This window comes from Bombyx mori, chromosome 17 (assembly GCF_030269925.1).
Source record: "Bombyx mori chromosome 17, ASM3026992v2".
Taxonomy (NCBI): Eukaryota; Metazoa; Arthropoda; class Insecta; order Lepidoptera; family Bombycidae; genus Bombyx; species Bombyx mori.
In genome coordinates, this window is record NC_085123.1 from 11,236,300 (window position 1) to 11,255,808 (window position 19,509).

At 34.6% G+C, this 19,509-nt stretch overlaps 1 protein-coding gene and 1 long non-coding RNA gene across 3 annotated transcripts in view; one reads left to right on the forward strand and one right to left on the reverse strand.

Annotated features, from left to right (window-relative positions):
- Positions 1–19,509, reverse strand: part of LOC101744910 (voltage-dependent T-type calcium channel subunit alpha-1G) — a 187,666-nt gene that overhangs the window by 6,067 nt on the left and 162,090 nt on the right. The window contains exons 14-31 of one of the 2 annotated variants that reach the window (XM_062673401.1): positions 18,626–18,822; positions 18,291–18,474; positions 17,646–17,856; positions 16,129–16,338; positions 13,308–13,473; positions 12,472–12,627; positions 12,257–12,391; positions 11,869–12,036; positions 11,552–11,749; positions 10,097–10,392; positions 9,561–9,733; positions 8,410–8,579; positions 7,063–7,165; positions 6,490–6,650; positions 3,786–3,934; positions 2,844–3,036; positions 2,117–2,266; positions 1,597–1,758 (exon numbers count right to left, since the gene is read on the reverse strand). In XM_062673401.1, coding sequence (XP_062529385.1) covers positions 1,597–1,758; positions 2,117–2,266; positions 2,844–3,036; positions 3,786–3,934; positions 6,490–6,650; positions 7,063–7,165; positions 8,410–8,579; positions 9,561–9,733; positions 10,097–10,392; positions 11,552–11,749; positions 11,869–12,036; positions 12,257–12,391; positions 12,472–12,627; positions 13,308–13,473; positions 16,129–16,338; positions 17,646–17,856; positions 18,291–18,474; positions 18,626–18,822 — 3,182 coding nt within the window. Of the gene's footprint in view, positions 1–1,596; positions 1,759–2,116; positions 2,267–2,843; positions 3,037–3,785; positions 3,935–6,489; positions 6,651–7,062; positions 7,166–8,409; positions 8,580–9,560; positions 9,734–10,096; positions 10,393–11,551; positions 11,750–11,868; positions 12,037–12,256; positions 12,392–12,471; positions 12,628–13,307; positions 13,474–15,092; positions 15,211–16,128; positions 16,339–17,645; positions 17,857–18,290; positions 18,475–18,625; positions 18,823–19,509 lie in introns of both variants that reach the window. The other variant, XM_062673402.1, reaches the window with a different exon arrangement.
- Positions 3–17,471, forward strand: LOC134200465 (uncharacterized). The gene is made up of 2 exons (XR_009975408.1): positions 3–948; positions 17,040–17,471. It is a non-coding gene; the product is annotated as an uncharacterized LOC134200465 (long non-coding RNA).

Consider the following 19,509-nt stretch of genomic DNA (forward strand, 5'->3'; position numbering starts at 1 on the left):
AGTGTATTTTGTTTGTGACCATGTTTTTTTTTGTTTGTAAAATCGAATTTATCATCTTTCTATTTATTCCATTTCATATTTTTATGTCAGAATTTGATTTACTTTGATGTAGTCGTGTAGCATATAGAATATTAATAAGGTTTACACGACCTTCTGTTTCTATTTTTCTCAAAAAAATCTTTTCCCCTGACAAACGGAAATTATACGTTTGAATTTCAAATATGTATTTTGCTGTTTGATGTTTATCTTCTACGCTATTGAATAATCTGAGATAGAACAAGATATTAGATACTTTACTTTACAATTTACTTGCTTTCAAAATACGAACCTACTTAAACTCAAGTTCATTAGAACCTCTTCGATTTTATTAGCAATATCCTCTATACTCTATTCCAATTACGAAGTCTCATGAGACAGATGTTATTATTATGTTAATGTGTGTGTGAATTAATTGTGTAATGATTTAGATTGATTGTGTATTTTTTAAAAGATGTTTACGGCCATGAACAAAAAATGATTGCTATTTAAAATTTTGCGAAATGTGAAGAGTTACGTTCTAAGAAATGTCACAAGGGACTTCGTAATTGGAATAGTGTATAGTGCACATAAACATATAATAAAAGAGAAGTTTCTTCAATCTCTGAATATTTGACACATCGTAACCACTACAAATAGAAGTGAAAGAAGATTTTGTTTTCGACATCTTATTCTTAAAGTAAATAAATACTGCTCGAATTATTCGCAATGTCGTGAAGTAAATTATGTCGAAATGTAAATTGTGAGTGAAGCTTGTTCATCGTGTTCGAAAATTTTGTTACTCTGTAATTGTTTTACAACTACGTGTAATCCGAGAGACGATTAGATCAGACGATGTGATGTGTGAGCGAAATAATTATACATTCCGCGGAATGTGACGTGTCTCGAAGGAATCCCATTACGTGATTTCAGGTAATGTTTTAGTTCATGTATTTGTAATTAGCGAAGATGAAATTAGATGTTTATGAAGTGTAAGAAGCGAAGCGTTGTATTGATAGAACTTGCGATCTTTCCCTTTGAAAATTATAGCGATATAATGATTAAGATCGATTAGTAATATCGCAAAATTGAGCACGCAATTCCAAGCGGTATATTTTGATACGAAATGTGGCTTTTATTATGATAACATCAATATACATCAATGAAGACATTGTAGGTAATAACGCTGAAACTTTATTACAATGTTAAGATTTTTGCGTGTTTTGTGAAAAAAAATGGCTGGGAAATACGAAGTAGCTAAAGTTATGGACAGCCTATGGACGTTCAGCCCGGGCTGAGTGAGGTAAATTGGGTGAGGCTTATGTTCAGCATTGAACCACTGTGGGCTGTTGATGATGATGATGATAATGATGACGGACATCATTATGAGAATGCGGAGGATATTGGATATTGAGATATTGGCGTATTACAATAGTCATTTTACGAATGCTACCCAAGAGCATTGGTAAAGCGCTGGGGATCAAGTAATAACAGTCTTCCTCCTATAGTAGAAATGCTATAATAATTATTACAATACCTGCCTTATTATTAATAAAGTGCGGATTTATAAATAAAACTTACCTGGACTCCTAAAATACCGAATATTATGAAAAACGTGCAACAAATCAACACGATGTTTCCGATGGGTCTTAAAGACGAAAGTAGCGTTTGAACCACCAGCTTCAAGCCGGGAGCTCTGTTGATTACCCTTAACGGCCTTAAAGAACGGAGTAATCTGAATACCTGATGAGGATTAAGAATCAATTAGTGGAAGGAAAATAAGCAAAAATCTGAAGAATGTTTATGGGGTCTTGAGACAATGAGCACTCCCAAACAGTTTAAATGCTGAACGAAAAGAAAATAAATGGCATCTATTTGATCCAGATTTAATTTACGTTGTTTTGTGATTGGTTTTAAAATAAATCTTAGAATTGGGAACTTGAAATACGGAAATGGGATTGGATGATAATGTTATACAAAATATGGAGAAAGACGTTTTATGCTTTTTAATTCGTATCAAAAACGTGGTACAAGAAAAATACAGTATTCATTTAATCATAAACGATAGTTAGAAATTGAATAGCGTCTAAATCTTCCTTACCCTGAGAATTCCGAAAATCCGTGGACTTGATTCTGATACTAATGACATTAATAAATCAATGATTGATATGATCACTAACGAACCGTCCATTATGTTCCATCCTGATGTGAAATATGCTTCGTGCCCATAAAACATTCCTGATGCAACCACCTGCGAGGAACACCGTATTTATGTGTAGGAAAAAGTTATCGACAGTGAAATGAATCAATACGATAATTCAGCACTTTTTATGCTTACGAAAAGAGCTTGTTCAATAATTAATTAAATGAATCGAATATATGCGGTTCTGGTCTTTTGAAGCTGCTATTCGTATGAAAAAGTATCTTAAACTTATTTCTTAACAAAAATTAAGTTAGCAAATGAGACGAATATCTTAGCAATCCATGTATTCATCGTACGGTTGCTGTATCGTGTCTCTGAGAGAAGATTTTGAAAAGTACCAGTAGGCTTGCGACCCTGTGTAGATTTTAGGGCCCCTAGTGATGCGTTAGTACATATAAACAGTACATAAATTAACAGTTACCAAACAAGTAACCTCTGATTTCTGTTCCGATTTGTCGAATACAAGCACAATCTCATCCAATCGAAATATTGAAACCAACTAAAATAAATAATGTAATAATAAAATTAGTTAACTGTTTTGTTGTACGTCGATTTATTAGGCACCTATTTATGTTCTAAAATGTATTTAATTACTTAAATCTAATTCTCGAACCTCGAATCTTACCTTGATGAACATTTCAATAGCGAAAACAGCAGTGAATACGTAATTGGCACTTGATAAAAACTGTCTCTCTTTAGAATCAGGCGGTATGTTCGGGCGTTCCATTGCAAGTGTGATGCAGTTTAATGCGATAAACAGTAAGACGATATTGTCAAACCAACTTCGGGTCACTATCCATACGCAAAAACGTCTCATTCTGTTCAAAGAAAACTCTGGTCAGTTTGTAGTTAATGTTAGTATACAGGAGGCAAAGGAATCTTCTGGGAAGCTCAGTATCAGACTACCCCAGTACAAATGAAAATAAAGTCGCCGTAGACTATATAATTAGATAAGCCGCTCGGTGTAACTATGCCGGTGTTCGAATTTCGAATCCCGCAGGCAGATATCAATTTTTTTTTAAATGTATATGTTCACGGCCAATTTCCACGATAAAGGAGTTGCATCGTGTAATAAAAATGTAAAATTATAATTTGTATATTTATTGGCGGTACGGCTTATTGTAAATTGGCACTGATAGATACCACCATTCTGCCTATTTCTATCGTAAAGTGGTTGTGCTTCCTAGTTTATAAGGTAGGGTAGGTGGTCTTAAAGCGCATGAGGTCATTCATCTATAGGATCTGGTTATAACTCAACACCGTATGAACTCGTTCACTCATTGAAGTGTTAAATAAAGCGAACTTAATTTGAAGAGCAGTCTATATGACGATACCACCAATAAACTCACGGTCATTGGGAATTGAACCTAGATCATTAGTTAAGTACTTATTAGTAAGTTTTGTTAAGACTGTGTAATCAATTAAAAACTCTTCAGCTATGAGATTACTATCCGTTGAGTTTTTTTAGTTCATAGACATATACATAACGTTTAATTATCTTATAAACGTACAATTTTTGATTATGTTTAATAAATTTAGTTCTGTGACAAGCGAAAGCCAATCTTACTTGTTTTCCGGAGCGAAAATATAAAGAGAGTAATGTTCTTTCTCTTTGAGGCATCCAGTTGGCTCCATGAACCGGAAGAGATCTTTGAACCTGAATTGTCTTCTGTCGAAACGTGATGAAAAGATACACACGTTGTTGCTTATCGTTACCTGTAATAATGTATTTGTTATAATAGGTTGGTTGAGGTAGTCATATTAATACCCTTTTATTAGCTTCAGACGTAGGTATAATAACCGGCAAACTTCTTGAGCATTTGTTGACGTAGTGGGGGTAAGTTTGCGCATGGTACACTCACGTGCAAAAACATTACTTACTCTGCGTCATAATGCTATTAAATTATTAAAATCAACATATGTATTTATTTATATATTTATTAGAACATCAACAAAACATATAGGTTAAAAATTGTAATAATTTAATCTTGGGGTAAAATAGATATTCCTTCTATTAAGTCAAACTAGTTAACTAGAGCTGTTGCCAGGTCTTGGTTCAGTTGAAGCGAAGCTGGTATTTGTAATTTTTTTTTCGTTATCATAATCTTGACCATCATCATCATCACTGTTTTTATCACCCGAGTTGCTATCATCGTGATGAGTCGACATAGGGCTCATCGGCGTAGTTTACAACTCGGTCGATTCGGTCTTCTTTTTTGTCTATAATTAATTATTTTTTGAAGATATTCGATTCGTAGTAATCGAATGTTACTTTTTTCATTTACCAGCTTCCGATTATTTTCTGTTCTTTTCTTCCATCTGAAGCCTAGCTCTTTCATAATTCGTCGTAAGCTTCATTCCGAGCCATTAAAATTTATATCTTCTTTAAATTTTTCGAAGCCTTTCTACGGTACGGAGTTTCGCTGCTTGTTATGTAGTTATTATGATTACATCTTTTTATTACAGATTGAACGAAACTATCCATTCCGGTAACTTTCTTCTTCCCTGATCTTTTCTTACCCGGAGTCCGAAACACGGCGAGCAAGCCAGAGCCTTTAGCTTCGTTAATAATGCACCTAACAGTACTCACTGATGTTTTTGTTGCTTCCGAAGTCTGTTTTAATTTTTCCATATCATTCTTCCCCTGTTTTATAATGAAGCAATATACATCGTACACAAATTTTCTACCCTTTCTTTTAAGTACTACACCAGTTTGTCACGGCATAGTGTATGTTTTATAAAAAATCAACAAACACTCAACAAATAGCAATGGCAACAAAGTCCACAAGCAATTATAACAAATAACTTAACGATTAATAACGATAGACTTTCCACTGTACGCAAGCGTACTTTTGGGAGCAAGCGGAATGAGGGCGCGGTGCGGGACGCAAGGCTCGACTGATCTACCAATAACGCGCTCGATACGATTTCCCCTGCCGTCGCGCCTCACCCTCACCACCAAAGTGATCTAAAATTCGGTTCTGCGCAGTCAAGGTCATTTGCTCAAGAAGTTTGCCGATTACTATATGTATGTTTGTAACGGAAACTTTGAACATGATTTTGACCCCTTTCAAAACGTTGGATTAACTCAAAATTTGGTATACTTATTAAGGACTGATGACAATTCAATATTTAAAATAATAAAATAAAAAAAAACTGAAAAAATTTAAATTCAGCTAAAAAATTAAAAATAAATAACAGTTTAAAAAAACTAAGGAAATACGCTTTTATAGAAAATCCAACTAAAAAATAGAAAATAAATTTTAATAAATTTGAATTAAAAATAGTGTAAGAAAAAATTATTTTATTGTAAAAAAAGCGTGAGGTGCATGGTATAAGTAGTTATAAATATTTTATGAACAGATATGAGTAGAAGGGTTATTTTGGTGATATCCTGATGAGCACCCCACGCTTTTTACAATAAAATATTTTTTTCTTACACTATTTTTAATTCAAATTTATTAAAATTTATTTTCTATTTTTTTTTGTTGGAGTTTCTTTAAAATCGTGTTTTTGTAGTTTTTTTAAACTGTTATTTATTTTTAACATTGTTAAATATCAATAAATATTTACGTTGTTTTAAGTTCTACTTCAGATAAATTCGTTCGTATATTATCTTTCAAATGAAATTATGAATGTATTATTTTACATATATTCTCCAGTTTTAACAAGCCTTTCACGAAATTAAAACTTATTATAGTGTTTAATCACTTTGACCGCCCGTGACCACGAAAACTATAATGTATTCTAAAAGGTTGGAAATAATAAAATGATAACAATGAAAGGAAAATTAAGCCGCAAAAGTAGTTTTAATTATGTTCATGAGGATTGATTCGAGGATTTGTGGCTTAAATGCATATTACTTTGTAGGTTTTCTTATAGAGGACACTGAGTTAGGGCTGTCACTAAAAATATCATAGAGTTTGTCGTTTACACCGACTATGGTATTGTAAGTTACGATCTGACAAAATCCTTTCGTAGAGGGCTACGGAAATTTATTTTAATAGGACATCCTTAGATAACTTTGAGCCATAGGTTTGTCGATGTGATTTTTTTCACCAGCTATCTTATAGAGTGTTAAATTCATCATAATAAATAAAAGTCTTTATTTAACAAACTAATTAGCACTACAAATTAGTATACATACATTGAAGAGAAAATAAAAGAGTAAGTAGTAAAGAAAAGGAAAGAAAAGTTACGTTACGTTAACGAGAATACTTTATTATGGACGCAAGTGTAGTAGAATTATTTTATGTTACAGTCTAACGTACCTCTTCATTAATCTGCTTAATGAGTGGAAGGGGTTGATTATTAGGTCTTGTCGGTAGCGTGGATACTTCGTTCCTCGGAGTCCGCGGTAACGACGGAACTCGGGATATTGTCGCAGGAGGCGGAGTCAAGTTGCTAGATTTCACTTCCGACACTGTTGTTACTAGATACAGTTATTAGAGTTTATTGAAATAAACAGTTTACATAAACTAAAGCTAATTCTGTAAACAGGTGTATGGAAAGATTAATGGAACCGGTTTGCCGTTCAAGTAATTTCTGTGTGTGAAGCATAGGTATCAGAGTCGTTTAATCTTATTATTAAGCCCACAAGAGTAGTTTTTGTTTGAAGACGCATCATAGGCACTATTATGCCTTTTCTTTTTTTCACCTGTATTTTCACTATGTAATTAGAGCAATCTGTCTTTAGCATTTTTAGTGCTAATGCCTCATTCTTTAAGTTTTTATTTTCATAATGTAGCTACGTATGAACATAATAATAATTTTTTGATATCTTTCCTTCACTTTGTAAATGTTTTTAAATAGAGAAAAACATCATCTTAGGTCCTGGTACCTACCGGTTATGTAGTCATTGGTTAGTGATAGTCGGTGTGGTTTAACCGCGTCAAGTCGTACAGTCGAATCCGAGGAAAAGCCTGCTTCCGGAGCCTTCCATGAAACCTGACAAAAATAAAGTAATTTTATAACGTGAGCATTATAAAAGGGACTTCATACAAATATTTAAAATGCTTGTAGTGCGATCTGTATCACCGTGTTCCTCATCCGAATTCGTCAGGTGAGCTCATCTACTTGTTGGGTCACGCTGACATAGCCTCTCAAGGCTATCTATCTGCTTAGGTAAGAAAAAAAAAACATCCGAATGTACTGGACCAAGAAGATTGGATTGTATATTTTTTATATTAGTGAATTTCAGCAGTGCTTCACTATGACATATATGTGAAATTTTGTTGGAGTCACTCGCGCGCCACTGTTTGTTTGTTGTTACTGTGTCAACGCATAGAGCACGAGTACACAAATAAACGAGTGCACAAAAATCTTAAACATTATTAATATTTTTTTATGCACTAAATGTGATGGGTCTGCGTACTATACGATCGTACCAGACGAAAAAGCAAGCAGCTCGATGTATTTGAGCGTTCTGAAAACGAAGACAGGTCAGTAGACAGTGCACGGTCCATTGAGATACGCGGCAATTATTTAAATATGACTGCCTGAATTAATGTTATTTTCTGTAGATAGGAATTTATTTTCTTTGAAGCTTCGAAAATGGCCTTCTACACATTGTAGGTAACGCTGATCGGATTTATACCTGAACAGATATTTATACTTGCGAAGCTCAAGATCAAAACAAGGCTTTCTGTCTCAAGCAAATCCTAAAGTATTTCGGAAACACTGCCAGGAAAGACGAAAATAATATTGAAGAACTGGTTATTACTGGAAAGTGGAAGAAAAAGATCGCGAGGGTGCAATCCAACGCGTTGGTCTGACCAGATTCGCACCATCCTTGATTCTACTGTCTACGTTGCCCTCCGAGTAGTCGAAGATGGTATAGCTCCGTGATGGCGAAATTCATGGATGGAGGTGGACACAATCCTCGAATTTGGGGAGTACGATGATAGTAGGAGGAGATACACCATTATGCGGTATGATGATATCATATCATGAATATCATTCCTATGCATGATATACTTCTACCAGCGGTACGTTTTGGCGAATAGAAGAAATTTTAATCTCTCCTGCAATCAAAATCTGTCCTGCACTAAGCCTTCCGCTGCCGCTCGGTAGGAAATGTCGTTTTGGGTAGAAAATGTTTTTTTTGGGTATGAAATGACCCCTTTGTGATAGGAAATGTTGTGAGCCTGTTTCTCAGTGGAATAGTATGGTTATGGTAAAGTAATACTTACATCAGGTAATAAGGGAGCGTTTTGCGCAGATACTTTCATGGCTGGTGCAGATAATACTCTGGGCGCGGGAAGTTGTGAACGAGATCGGTTGTTTGGGTATTCCGACTGGGTGTCGTTCTTGATCACTATCGATGACGACAGAAGCAGCTCGTTCTTCCTAAGACCTGATCCTATAGCGGAGAAGGCTTCGATAAGAAAATTGTAAAGTAGTTAATTATTTTTCCTTAGAAAGTTTTCTCGAGCTCACGATCCATCTCGTGTTAAGTGGTTATGGCATCACCGTGCCACCACGCACCTAGAGACTAAAGGTTTAAGTCCCTGTTGTATAGAATAATGACTGTTCCACTTTTTAAGCCGGGATGCAATGCTCCTTTGCGGCAAAAATTAGACTAGAAACGAACTAGATCCTACCCATTCTACTACAAAACACAGTGTAAAAAAACAAAATGATCAAATCGCGCATTTGAAATGAATGACCTGGGAAAGAAATGTACACTTTTTTAGGTCATTAGTATTATAATTCTATAGTTAAATTTTCTACGACTAATTCATTACAAAGGTATCCAATGTTTGGTGTTGTTTAGCATTAACCATATAAAATTAGTTATATTAACTGAAAATTATGCAGAAATAGCAGATAAGATCAGAGTACATATAACACATTTTTGGATGTCTGAAATTATTAGCACAGAACGTTTTCCAAATGAAGAGTCGTAAAGCAAAATTAAAATGGGAATTAAAGAGATTTTTACTTGTCTACTGCAAAACCAAAGCTGGTTATAACTTTCATATATATGCTCATTTCATTTATGTTAGTCAATTTCGTTATTACTTAACACATTTGGGAAAATAATTGACAGTTGATCAGTCTTAGGATTCCGTACATACTCGTAATAGCTGTAGGTAACTGCGATGTTTTAATAAATCTAAATTCCAAATTTAAACCACTTTTACGGTTTAATTTCCCGTTTATTGTTGTTTATTTTATCAATTCTATCAATACAGCATTTATATAGGCATTACAACTACGTTCGCAAGGAATCTATTAAGTTTTAATGTGTATTTTTGTAAATTTTGGAAAAACTAAAAAGTTTTAGACGCAATGATGCTTAGAAAGTTCGTCAAATTTAACTGGCGCTCTGGAAGCTTACCGTTACAAACAGCGTGGTCTCTCCCATTGTTCAAGACAATCGCATCTGAATCAGATCCGGTCCTCTGTTTCGGTTTCCTTCTCAGACTTGGTTTGGAAAGACGCCAGCTATATCCTCTTTGTACTCTGCATTTGTCCTCACCGTTGGCTGTAGTACTAACTATACTTATATTCCTGCAAATTTAGTTTTGCTTAACGTTGTTTTTAAGGGACTTAAAAAATTGAGGTTTTTTATTCGCTTTTTTTTTATTCATTCGTATTTTTTTCTATGTTAATCTAAACATGTTTTTTTTTATTGAAAGAATAGTGGTTCTCCTTTGGTCCAATTTCAATTTTATTAATATCGGACCAGTAGTTTTTGAGTTATTGTTAATAAAGCATATTTGGTTGACTTCGACTACATTAATACTCCTTTTATTTTGTTGAAATCCTTTTTCCTTCTTTTTTTTGATACTTTGTATTATTTAGTTACCGAATAAAATCAGTTCTTATTGTAAACGTAAATAATTGTCGAAAAAAATAAACAATGAAACTTACTTTTGTGAACTCAGTAGACTAGATTTGTCACTCGTGGTCAAGCAATTCTCGTCTTTGGCTATTGTGACCTGTAGATTTTTTTCTGGTAACACTGGAGACGGCATTGATTTTGGTGTGGTTGGAGTTGTGGGACTCGGTGAAGAGGTCCGGAGCGGTGGAAGAGCGAGGGTTAATGGAGGAGGCGCCAGTGTTAACGGAGGAAGTCTTGCTTTCTCAGCACCGAGTTGAGCCTGAGCTGAATGGAGTGTGAGCGTGTAGCTATTCGGTGGTTTGAGTAGTCCGGGAATACTTGCGCACTGAAACCATTTATATATTTGTACCAATTTCGTTTTTACCAATACCCTACTGCTCAATAAATGCTTAATAAAGTTTGAGGTCACCAATCTGATTTTTTTTATTGCCTAGATGGGTGGACAGCCCTCCTGGTGTTAAGAGCCCATAGACAACTACGACGTAAATGCGCCACCCACCTTCAGATATAAGTTCTAAGGTCTCAAGTATAGTTACAACAGCTGCCCCACCCTACCCGCGCAGACTCAAGTGGTCATACCACCAGTAATTGACTGATTGACTGATTGCAGTCTTAATACGTTGAAGATATTAACTGTGTAGATGAATAACTAAAAATAATATATTTTAATATCGATTGAGAATGAACAATAGTAGATTTTGCTCTCTTGAAATGAATTATATATGTTCCTTTTCATGATGTAATAAAGATGATTTATAAAAGTCAAAAAACTTCCTATTAGTTTCTGATTGCGGAAAGTTGGTCGGGCCAGTATATTGATAGGCATGTTTATAAATATGTAATAGAAAAACTTTGATACTCTTATAACGGCTCATGACGTTTGTTAGAATCATGATCCAAAACTAGCAGTTTCGATAACTTTTACTTATGGTCCTATTTGATTGAAATTGATAGTAAGAAACAATGGTATGCTATTCAAATGTTCGAATATTTTGTATTTTATATAAGTTGATTTATGAATGAGTTTTATCATTCTTTATTTTTCATAGGCAACGAAAAAATACAGTAAGAAATTACACTCTTAAAAATAAAGCTCTTGGGGATATTGTATTTTTTTGCCTTTTTGTGTTCGAAATTGGTTCGGTGCTATTGGATGTTATAAATTTTATAATATTAGTAGGAGACTTTTGCTAAAATAAAATTAAATTTACACATGGAATATGTGACTACGACCATTGTAATTAGAATGATATTTGAAGTGAATTGAAAATATTGTTCCCGTTTTATGTATTGATATTATGCAACATGTGATACTTCTAGAAAAAATCAGGTTAATGAGGCGTTTTTACAAAAGTACGATTTGAGCTTTCTAAAAACTTTAGTAAGTTATGTACATTTAAATTAAGAAATAATTTTATGTCATAAAACTTGACCCTTATGCTTTTTGATAGTTAAAAAACAGTCGGATTTAATCCAATACTCACAGATGTTCGATCGATTGAATCTAAACTAGAGAGCATGGATGATCGCTCCAGACTCAAAGTCATATTGAAATCTCTAAACGAAGCTCCCGGTTCCAAGGTTGTTGACGGTGAGTCTTGTGGTGTAGCTGCAGTGTGGGTTATCATTGGAACTGCTGCGGATTCAGCTACTCCTGCATTGCTTGCTAGCATCTTTGATTCCTAGTCAAAACGGATCGTTTTAAACTATTTAATATAAGATGAGTGTTATGATACATTTTTTACTGCTATGATACATTACGGTATACCATCATGTAGCAGCTTTGGGTCTCAGGTCTTACCTTTTGTATATTGCATTTGTTTGATTGGGCGCAGTCCTTGCACAGGGTCGGATGGTGTGAAGATTTAGATTTACGTTTAGTTTTCATCGCTTTATCCTTGTGGCCGTTTACGTCGTCTTTGGCTTTTCTAACGTCATCGGCGGACCTCCAATAGTTCTTTATTTCATTCTATATAAAAGGTTACATTTGTGGTCATGGTTATGTTAGTTAATACAAAGTGTTATTCTCTAAATGATTTATTAGTTGAAGACTAGTGTTTCACTACGTATTCTAATGACATAATATATTTCTGATGTTCACTTTTGGCCGTACGTATTATTAATATAATCGTATAAATAGCAGTTAACAAGCTGATGTACAGTACTTGAAAATAATAATTAGTGTGTACCTGGGAGAAACTATCGCTGGAATGCGATGCCGAATTAGACTCATCGTATTGTAACTCATTGTTTTCAGAGAAACATTCACTTGATAATTTAGACTTTGCTAGTTCGCGTTGCTCACGTTCCCTTCTCTCATTTCGCTAAAATATTTCAATGACTCGTGGTAGTTTATTCACGGATTAATCACGGTCTAAAGCGTTTACATGCGAATCAAACCTACCTCCGAACTGAATCCTTCAACCAGTATAGCTACCAATAAATTAAACAGTACGTAATTCCCGAAAGTCATAAGTGCAACGAAATATAAAGCGGCCCAGTGACTTGTTTTCTCCATTCCGTTGAACAGTACAACGTTCCAGTCTTCTTGAGTTAATACCTGAAAGGTTCATATCAAAGTAAGGACTTTCGCTCGGGAGTGTAAGTCTTTCTACCACATCAAATATCTTCCAAATATTAAATTATCTTTAATAAATCAAAATAAGCAAGGTGTGCTGTCATATTGTGTTCAAGTCGTGCCTCTTGGTGTTTGTAATAATTGTTAAGTAAAATCAATGTAAAAAAAAAATTAACAATAAAAACAAAAAAACAAAAAAAACGAAACATTTGTTAGTAATCAGCGTGTTTGTGTTAGTAAGTGTTGTGTTGTGTTAGTGTGTACTAATACATGGAAGGGAACACAGACGGCGATTTGAGTACACAAGCGTAGGGGTCCAGCACTTCGTACTAACGCCACTATTCGCTACTAAAGCAAGATGCAACTAGCTACAGCGCGATACGATGCAATACATTCAGACTAATCAAACAAAACTATCACGGCGTATCTCTCGCTTGTGCCAATTCCAACGATTCACAATCAAGTAAGGGATTTAACCTCGTCTTAGATTCATCTTTTCCAACAAACAAAGTTGTTGAATAAGACAAACAACTCAAAAGCTCCGCAAATATAGATTGGTGGTTACGAGAAAGACGCGTTCGCTATCCTATAGGACATACTTAAACGGGATCGCAAATAAACCGACATAACTCCTAATGTAGCGAGGGTCGCGCGAGGCTTACCTGGAAAACGGTGACCGTCGCCCAAAGGATGTTATTAAAATGTTTCCTGTCGCATTCACACTTGGGATGATGCGAAACAATCTCGGGGCAGGTGCAATCACGCTCGGCGCCATTGTCCTCGACGTACTTGCAAAACTTACCACCGAATAGATACATGCCCAGTATACTGCACGTCGCGGGCCCGATGGAAAAATGAAAGAAAAAGGAAATGCTATGCGCATAACCGCGACTGATAGGATCTGGTCCCTGTAGCATCACGACGGTAACACTGCAAGCTCTCAACTCTCAACGCTATTGTAACACGGCTCATAACAATTGATGCCACCTATCAGCGCTTTGTAAGTATCGTTAGATTTTATTTTATTAAACAATGCGTAAAAATAAACATGTATTATTATTCGAGAATAATTCATCGGGATGTTTATTACTTAATTTGGTGCACATACGGAAAATGTGTGTTAGGAATATTTATGTACTTTATGACTTTCCAAATAATTAAACCATTATTAGTTCTACGCTAATTTATTTATTTACATACTGGTGGTAATGAAGTAATTATTCATCGTGGGCTACGTGGTTAAGCAGTGTTATCGCCGTTGGAACGCTACCACCAACGGTTTTGTTAATTCTAAGTAACGAAGGTACTTTTAATTGACTTCGTGTTATGTAAGTGCAAATTTCTCGATAAACTTAATTTAAACATGAGTATTCATTCATATTTAAATAAAACGCCTCAATTATAAAATTATGACGAACAAAGGTATGTATATGTAAATGCGTCAAAACATAATTTTCACAAAACAGGCGAAAGAAAAGTGCAATCAAATTTATTTAAATAACATTTTTCGTCATCATTCATTTTAATAATGCATTAATTAATTTCAAAATAAATAAATTCATCCTGAAGATGCAGATGAAATCATAGAAAGGAAAATTAGATGAGTGAATCGTTTTAATATTTGTTTAATTAATAAGAAGTAGAGAGATTTTAGAAAGGGGAAAGTATTTGAAAGTTAAGATTGTAAGTAAAGATTAATAAAAGGATGCTCGGGGTTGTTACGAAACTAGTAGATCTTTATATAAATTATTTTTCTTATATCTATACATATGTATATACATATATTACAATAGACAATAAGATGAAAGGTGACCTTGATCTAGTAATTTCATATAAGAATCCTGAATAAAAGAAGCGGCATGCAAAGTGGTAGATCCTGTTTGAACTGAGTGCGGTTGTAGTTTATGGGGACACAGGAACTGACGAATAGATAAACCCGAAACTCGGCTCCAAACGACCTCAAGCTAACCTACTACTCAACCAAGCTCTCTGGACTAATTAATGTGCTCTCGACAACTTCTGATGGGATACTGCACGAAACGGCATGACAACGTGAACGTGACACTAGATGGTATTGGAACGATCTGTTACGATGCTTCTAACTCACTACGCGGGGACTAGAGTAGCGGTTACGCAACTGAACGCTTATTTGACAACGCACGATGCTGCAAGCGCCGTGTTTGCAACGGGGACTGTAGAAACACGACCCCCGGTAGTTGCAGGCTTGGTTAAGGCACGTCTTGCAGCAAAGTGGACTGTTGTCTGTGTACTCGCGTGGTTAGTCGATTAGCCGTCACAACCACAGTCTTCTGTTATTGGGATTGTCAAACTGTCATGAGAGTGTTGACCGCTGACGGGCACCCGTTTTGTAAGCGTTAAGTAATGTTGCAAGTTCAGTCTGTTTCTGGATTGTCTGTTAGGTTTCTTAATTGAAAATGTTTTAATACCTGAAACACCGTGACAAAGGCCCACAAGAGCGTATCAAAGTTTTTTCGGTCGCACACTTGTTCGCCATGCTGGTCTTTCTCGCAGAATTTGCACCCGAAGAGGTTCATACCGAGGATGCTGAACGTTATCACGCAATATACGATTAGATAATACGGTTTCTTCACAATCCTTACCACACACAACGGGAGGATATATAATACATATAGAGTAAATACATATGTCAAGAGAGGCTAATGTGAATGATTTGGTGCGAGGTGTGAACAAACTGAAGTACACAATAAGCACGAAAGCGTGATGTGACAATGATGATTGAAAAAAGATGTAAAAATATTATAAATACAAGAGGTAAAGTTGTAAAGAGTGTGGAAAGTGGCTGTGTATAGTGAATGTCAAAGACAGAGATGGTTCAGACGTATGAGGATAAGAAAGAAAGTAGGATAGCTCACTCACAGTTAGTGCACAGGTTAAGGGATGCGGGTGTGACAGATAAGTAGAAATATTCGGAATTTCATATATATTTTTTATGAACGTTCGAATTACTCTTCTTTTGCTACGGAAAAATGAAACATCGGATTCAGCAATCGGGGTGATTGCTTGGGATTGTGATCTAGTATAGTATAATAGTAGCTACATAACACATGAAACACAGACAACATTAAGGATCTAGTTTTGTAACAGGAAATAGATATAGGAATTTCAAGGTCAGTTTAAAAATTTAAATTTTTTAGATTTGGTTTAATAAATCATAGTAAGAACATAATAATGAACAAAAAAATTGTTTTAATTTAATTTACAAATTAATTTAATCATTATTTACTTTCTTTTTTATTAAAATTTAAAACTAAAATGATTTAGAAGAATATTTACTAATCATAATTAAAAATCAAATTATACAATACTTTTCGGTAAAATAAAAGTACCTAAATAATACAAGGCTCCTATTTGCATTTTTATGATTTCACACTTTATATTCATTTTTTTAATCTGTCAGCATAATATCCATTGCCCTAATATACAATTCGAAAACATATTTACCTGAATATAAAGATGAATAGAACAAGCAAGGAGAAAAATACTGCAACGTTGTCCATTGTCCTCAGCATTACAAAAAGCTGTCGCCTCAAGTTCGGCATGAAGCGTACCAGTTTTAATATACGCAAGAGTCGAAATGTCCGAAGCACCGAAAGACCAGAACTTCCTGCCAAGTCCTTTTCGTTACCGTAGCTCTGTGCTAGCTCGAACGCACTGTTGGAAATATTCACCATTGAAACCCCGACACGCACAGCTGTGACATAACTTATTTCCATAAAAACCCTCGATTTCTTGAAAGTATTCGCATGTCACCTCTCTTATAATGTTGGTATTTTGACATCAACTATCCTTGAAGTACCCACAATAACTATACCAAGTCTTATGATAATCGGGTGAATAGTTTTTTATGCATAGAAAACAAACATTTTTCTTTACACTTATTTACTATATTTTTATGTTATATACACTTTTATTATGTTTAGGGTTTCCAAATTCTATATCTAATGCCTACAAATAGCTTTTGAGTAAAAGTTGACGGTTATACGGACAACTGGACGAAAAACATAAACAATCTGACGCATGGACCAGGTGAAATTGCAAAGGTCCGTAATTTTCACTGTTTGTAGGACCTCTTGTGAATCCGCGCAGGTAGGTACCACCACCCTGCCTATTTCTACCGTGAAGCAGTAATGCGTTTCGGTTTGAAGGGTGGGGCAGCCGTTGTAACTATACTCGAGACCTTAGAACTTATATCTCAAGGTGGGTGGCGCATTTACGTCGTAGATGATTATGAGCTCCAGTAATCACCTAACATCAGGTGGGCTGTGAGCTCGTTCACCCATATAAGTAATAAAAAAAATGTTTTTTAATTGTATTTGATATCCTAATTTTTTTTCCATTTCTATTTATTTCAGATTTCATACGATTGACATTTATACTCCGTCTAGTAATTTGAAGTGCATACAAGTTTCCGAGCTATTAGCATCAACGTACAGTAGAAGGCGTATTAATTGTTTTAATAACTAATAAGTTTTATTTTATTCAGTTAATCGATGACAATAGAAGCTAGGCCCGTTATTATAGTAATATAAAATATTACTTAATATAGTTCGGATTCAGCTGGATTAAGTGGTTTCTCAAGTAGTATTTTATGTAAATATTTGATACGGCAACGTTTGTAAACTACTCTCAATAGGCTCGTAACGGAATAGGAGTTTCCTCGCGAACAAGAAAATATTAAAACGATTACATATTCAGAACGTTTACTCATAGATTATGAAAAAATGACTGCGGATGTCTTATTAAAATTCCAGGCCATAACTCGACAAGATTGAAGTTCTCAAGTTTGTTTAGATATATCTAATGGTCTATTAAAGGTGAAATTACTGCCGAAAGATTACGAAGTTACCTAGACAGTGCTTATTTAACAGCAGTTTTTTCATCGAAATATTGTTGTTGTTTGACAAAAGAAATACAAGGATGAGTTGAAAATGGTTATAAGACTTTCAACACATACTTACCTGAGAATTACAATTATCCCATCGAATACGTTGAATCCGTTGGAGATATATTTAAAAGGGCCTTCAGAAATGATCTTGAAAACCATTTCTATAGCGAATATGGCCGAGAACACAACGTTACTGATCTCGACTATTACAGTGAGCTCCTCGGGTTGATTGTGGTACTCAATGCCCATTGATAGCGTATTGATCAGTATAGCTAACAGAATACCTGCAATTTGGGAGCGCTACGTTACAATCGTGATTGTGATTGGATTTAGGGGAAAGGTCAAAAAGTGTACTAGATAGTTTTACGTGAAAAATTCTGATGTAGAAGATTTTTTGATTGTATAAAGATGAGAACAAAATTATTTGGAGATCAAATTCTGGAAGATTTCTGTACAAATTACAAATGAGAATTTCTATAAGGAAAACAAATATAGAAACATTTGTCATAATTAAAAAAAAATTGCAATCGTTGTAATATCATATTTGATAATTATGAATTGATGAGTTTTTATGATAAAAATAAACCTAAATTATAAAGGTATATCAAGAATTTCATTCAATGGGGTGTCCAAGCACTATTTTCGGGAAAGAAAGGTTTTTGTGTACGACGAAATTATTTTACAAAATAATTTCCTTATTTTTTTTAAGTTATAGTACCTTGTTGAAAGTATTTATGATCGGCAATTTCCTTTATACGTTTTCGTTTATCAGAAAAAAAATTGGAAAAACTTTTCCAGAACTTGCAGCATGCGTTTCTCAATCTGCCTTTTCTAGTTTCCTTAGCTGCAGCTTCGGCCATCAATAGATCAACACAGCAAGAAAAGTCTTCAATTTCTATAGTCTGTAGAAGATTTAAAATATATTTCAATTAATTATCGTACTTAACTAACTATGGTACTTGTGTAAAATATACATCTTACTATGATTCTTCGTGTTCTTCAATTTATATATTTTATTTAGATATTTTATAGTAGTATATTTTCAATACTTACTTTAGTGTCTGCTTTATCTTCACCGGCCCTCTTACTGATTCCCTTTGTAAGTTCTTCGAAGAAGGAATCCAGTGCTACTTGTCCAGTAGGTAAAGCAGCTGACAATGCTCCAGACAAAGCAAGTAGTTCTTGGCAGGACATAGTACCACCTGCAGCTGCTCGTTCTTCAGCTGTGTCTCCTGCTGGCAGGTCAAATTCTACCACCCCAATATAATTAATGTCACTACATTGCTCTTTATAATTAATATTTTACATAATTTAAGAAGCAAAATTTATAACGTCATTTTTGCCTTTTTTACTTAGTCGACTGAACGAGCTCACAGTAGTTCACACTGGAACATATCGATTATAACATAAATAAATAATTTGGTTAAACTGTAAAAATAGCGAAGAAGACACGAAAATGCTTCCTAAATTCATAACAAAATAAACCTAAGCTCATGTTCAAGAAGATCAGACTAAAGAGCGAAAATTTAGTAAAGAAGAAATGGATATCGTTGAGTACAATCCAAAGTATCTGAAGGGATAGTGAAAGGCGAAAATCAGATTACATTGCTAATAGAATATGTCTAGAAAGGTCTAGGGGTCTACCGTCTAGACTCACCACTTTGGCTCTTTAGCCAGTCACGTTGACACAATGAATCTATAAATATTTTATTTCATTTGTTAAATCGTAAGTCAGTGTAGGGAACATTATGGCGCTGGTTTAATTGTAGAGAAAAGATAAAAGATGGAAAGAGCTTTTCATTGAATTTTCATGTTATCTTTTTGGATCACTGTTTCTGTTGCTTATTGGGAATAACATAAAAATTAAATCGTGTGAATAAATTATGTATATGCATGGATGACCTAATACTTCTGATAGCACTGAATGAGGATAATAG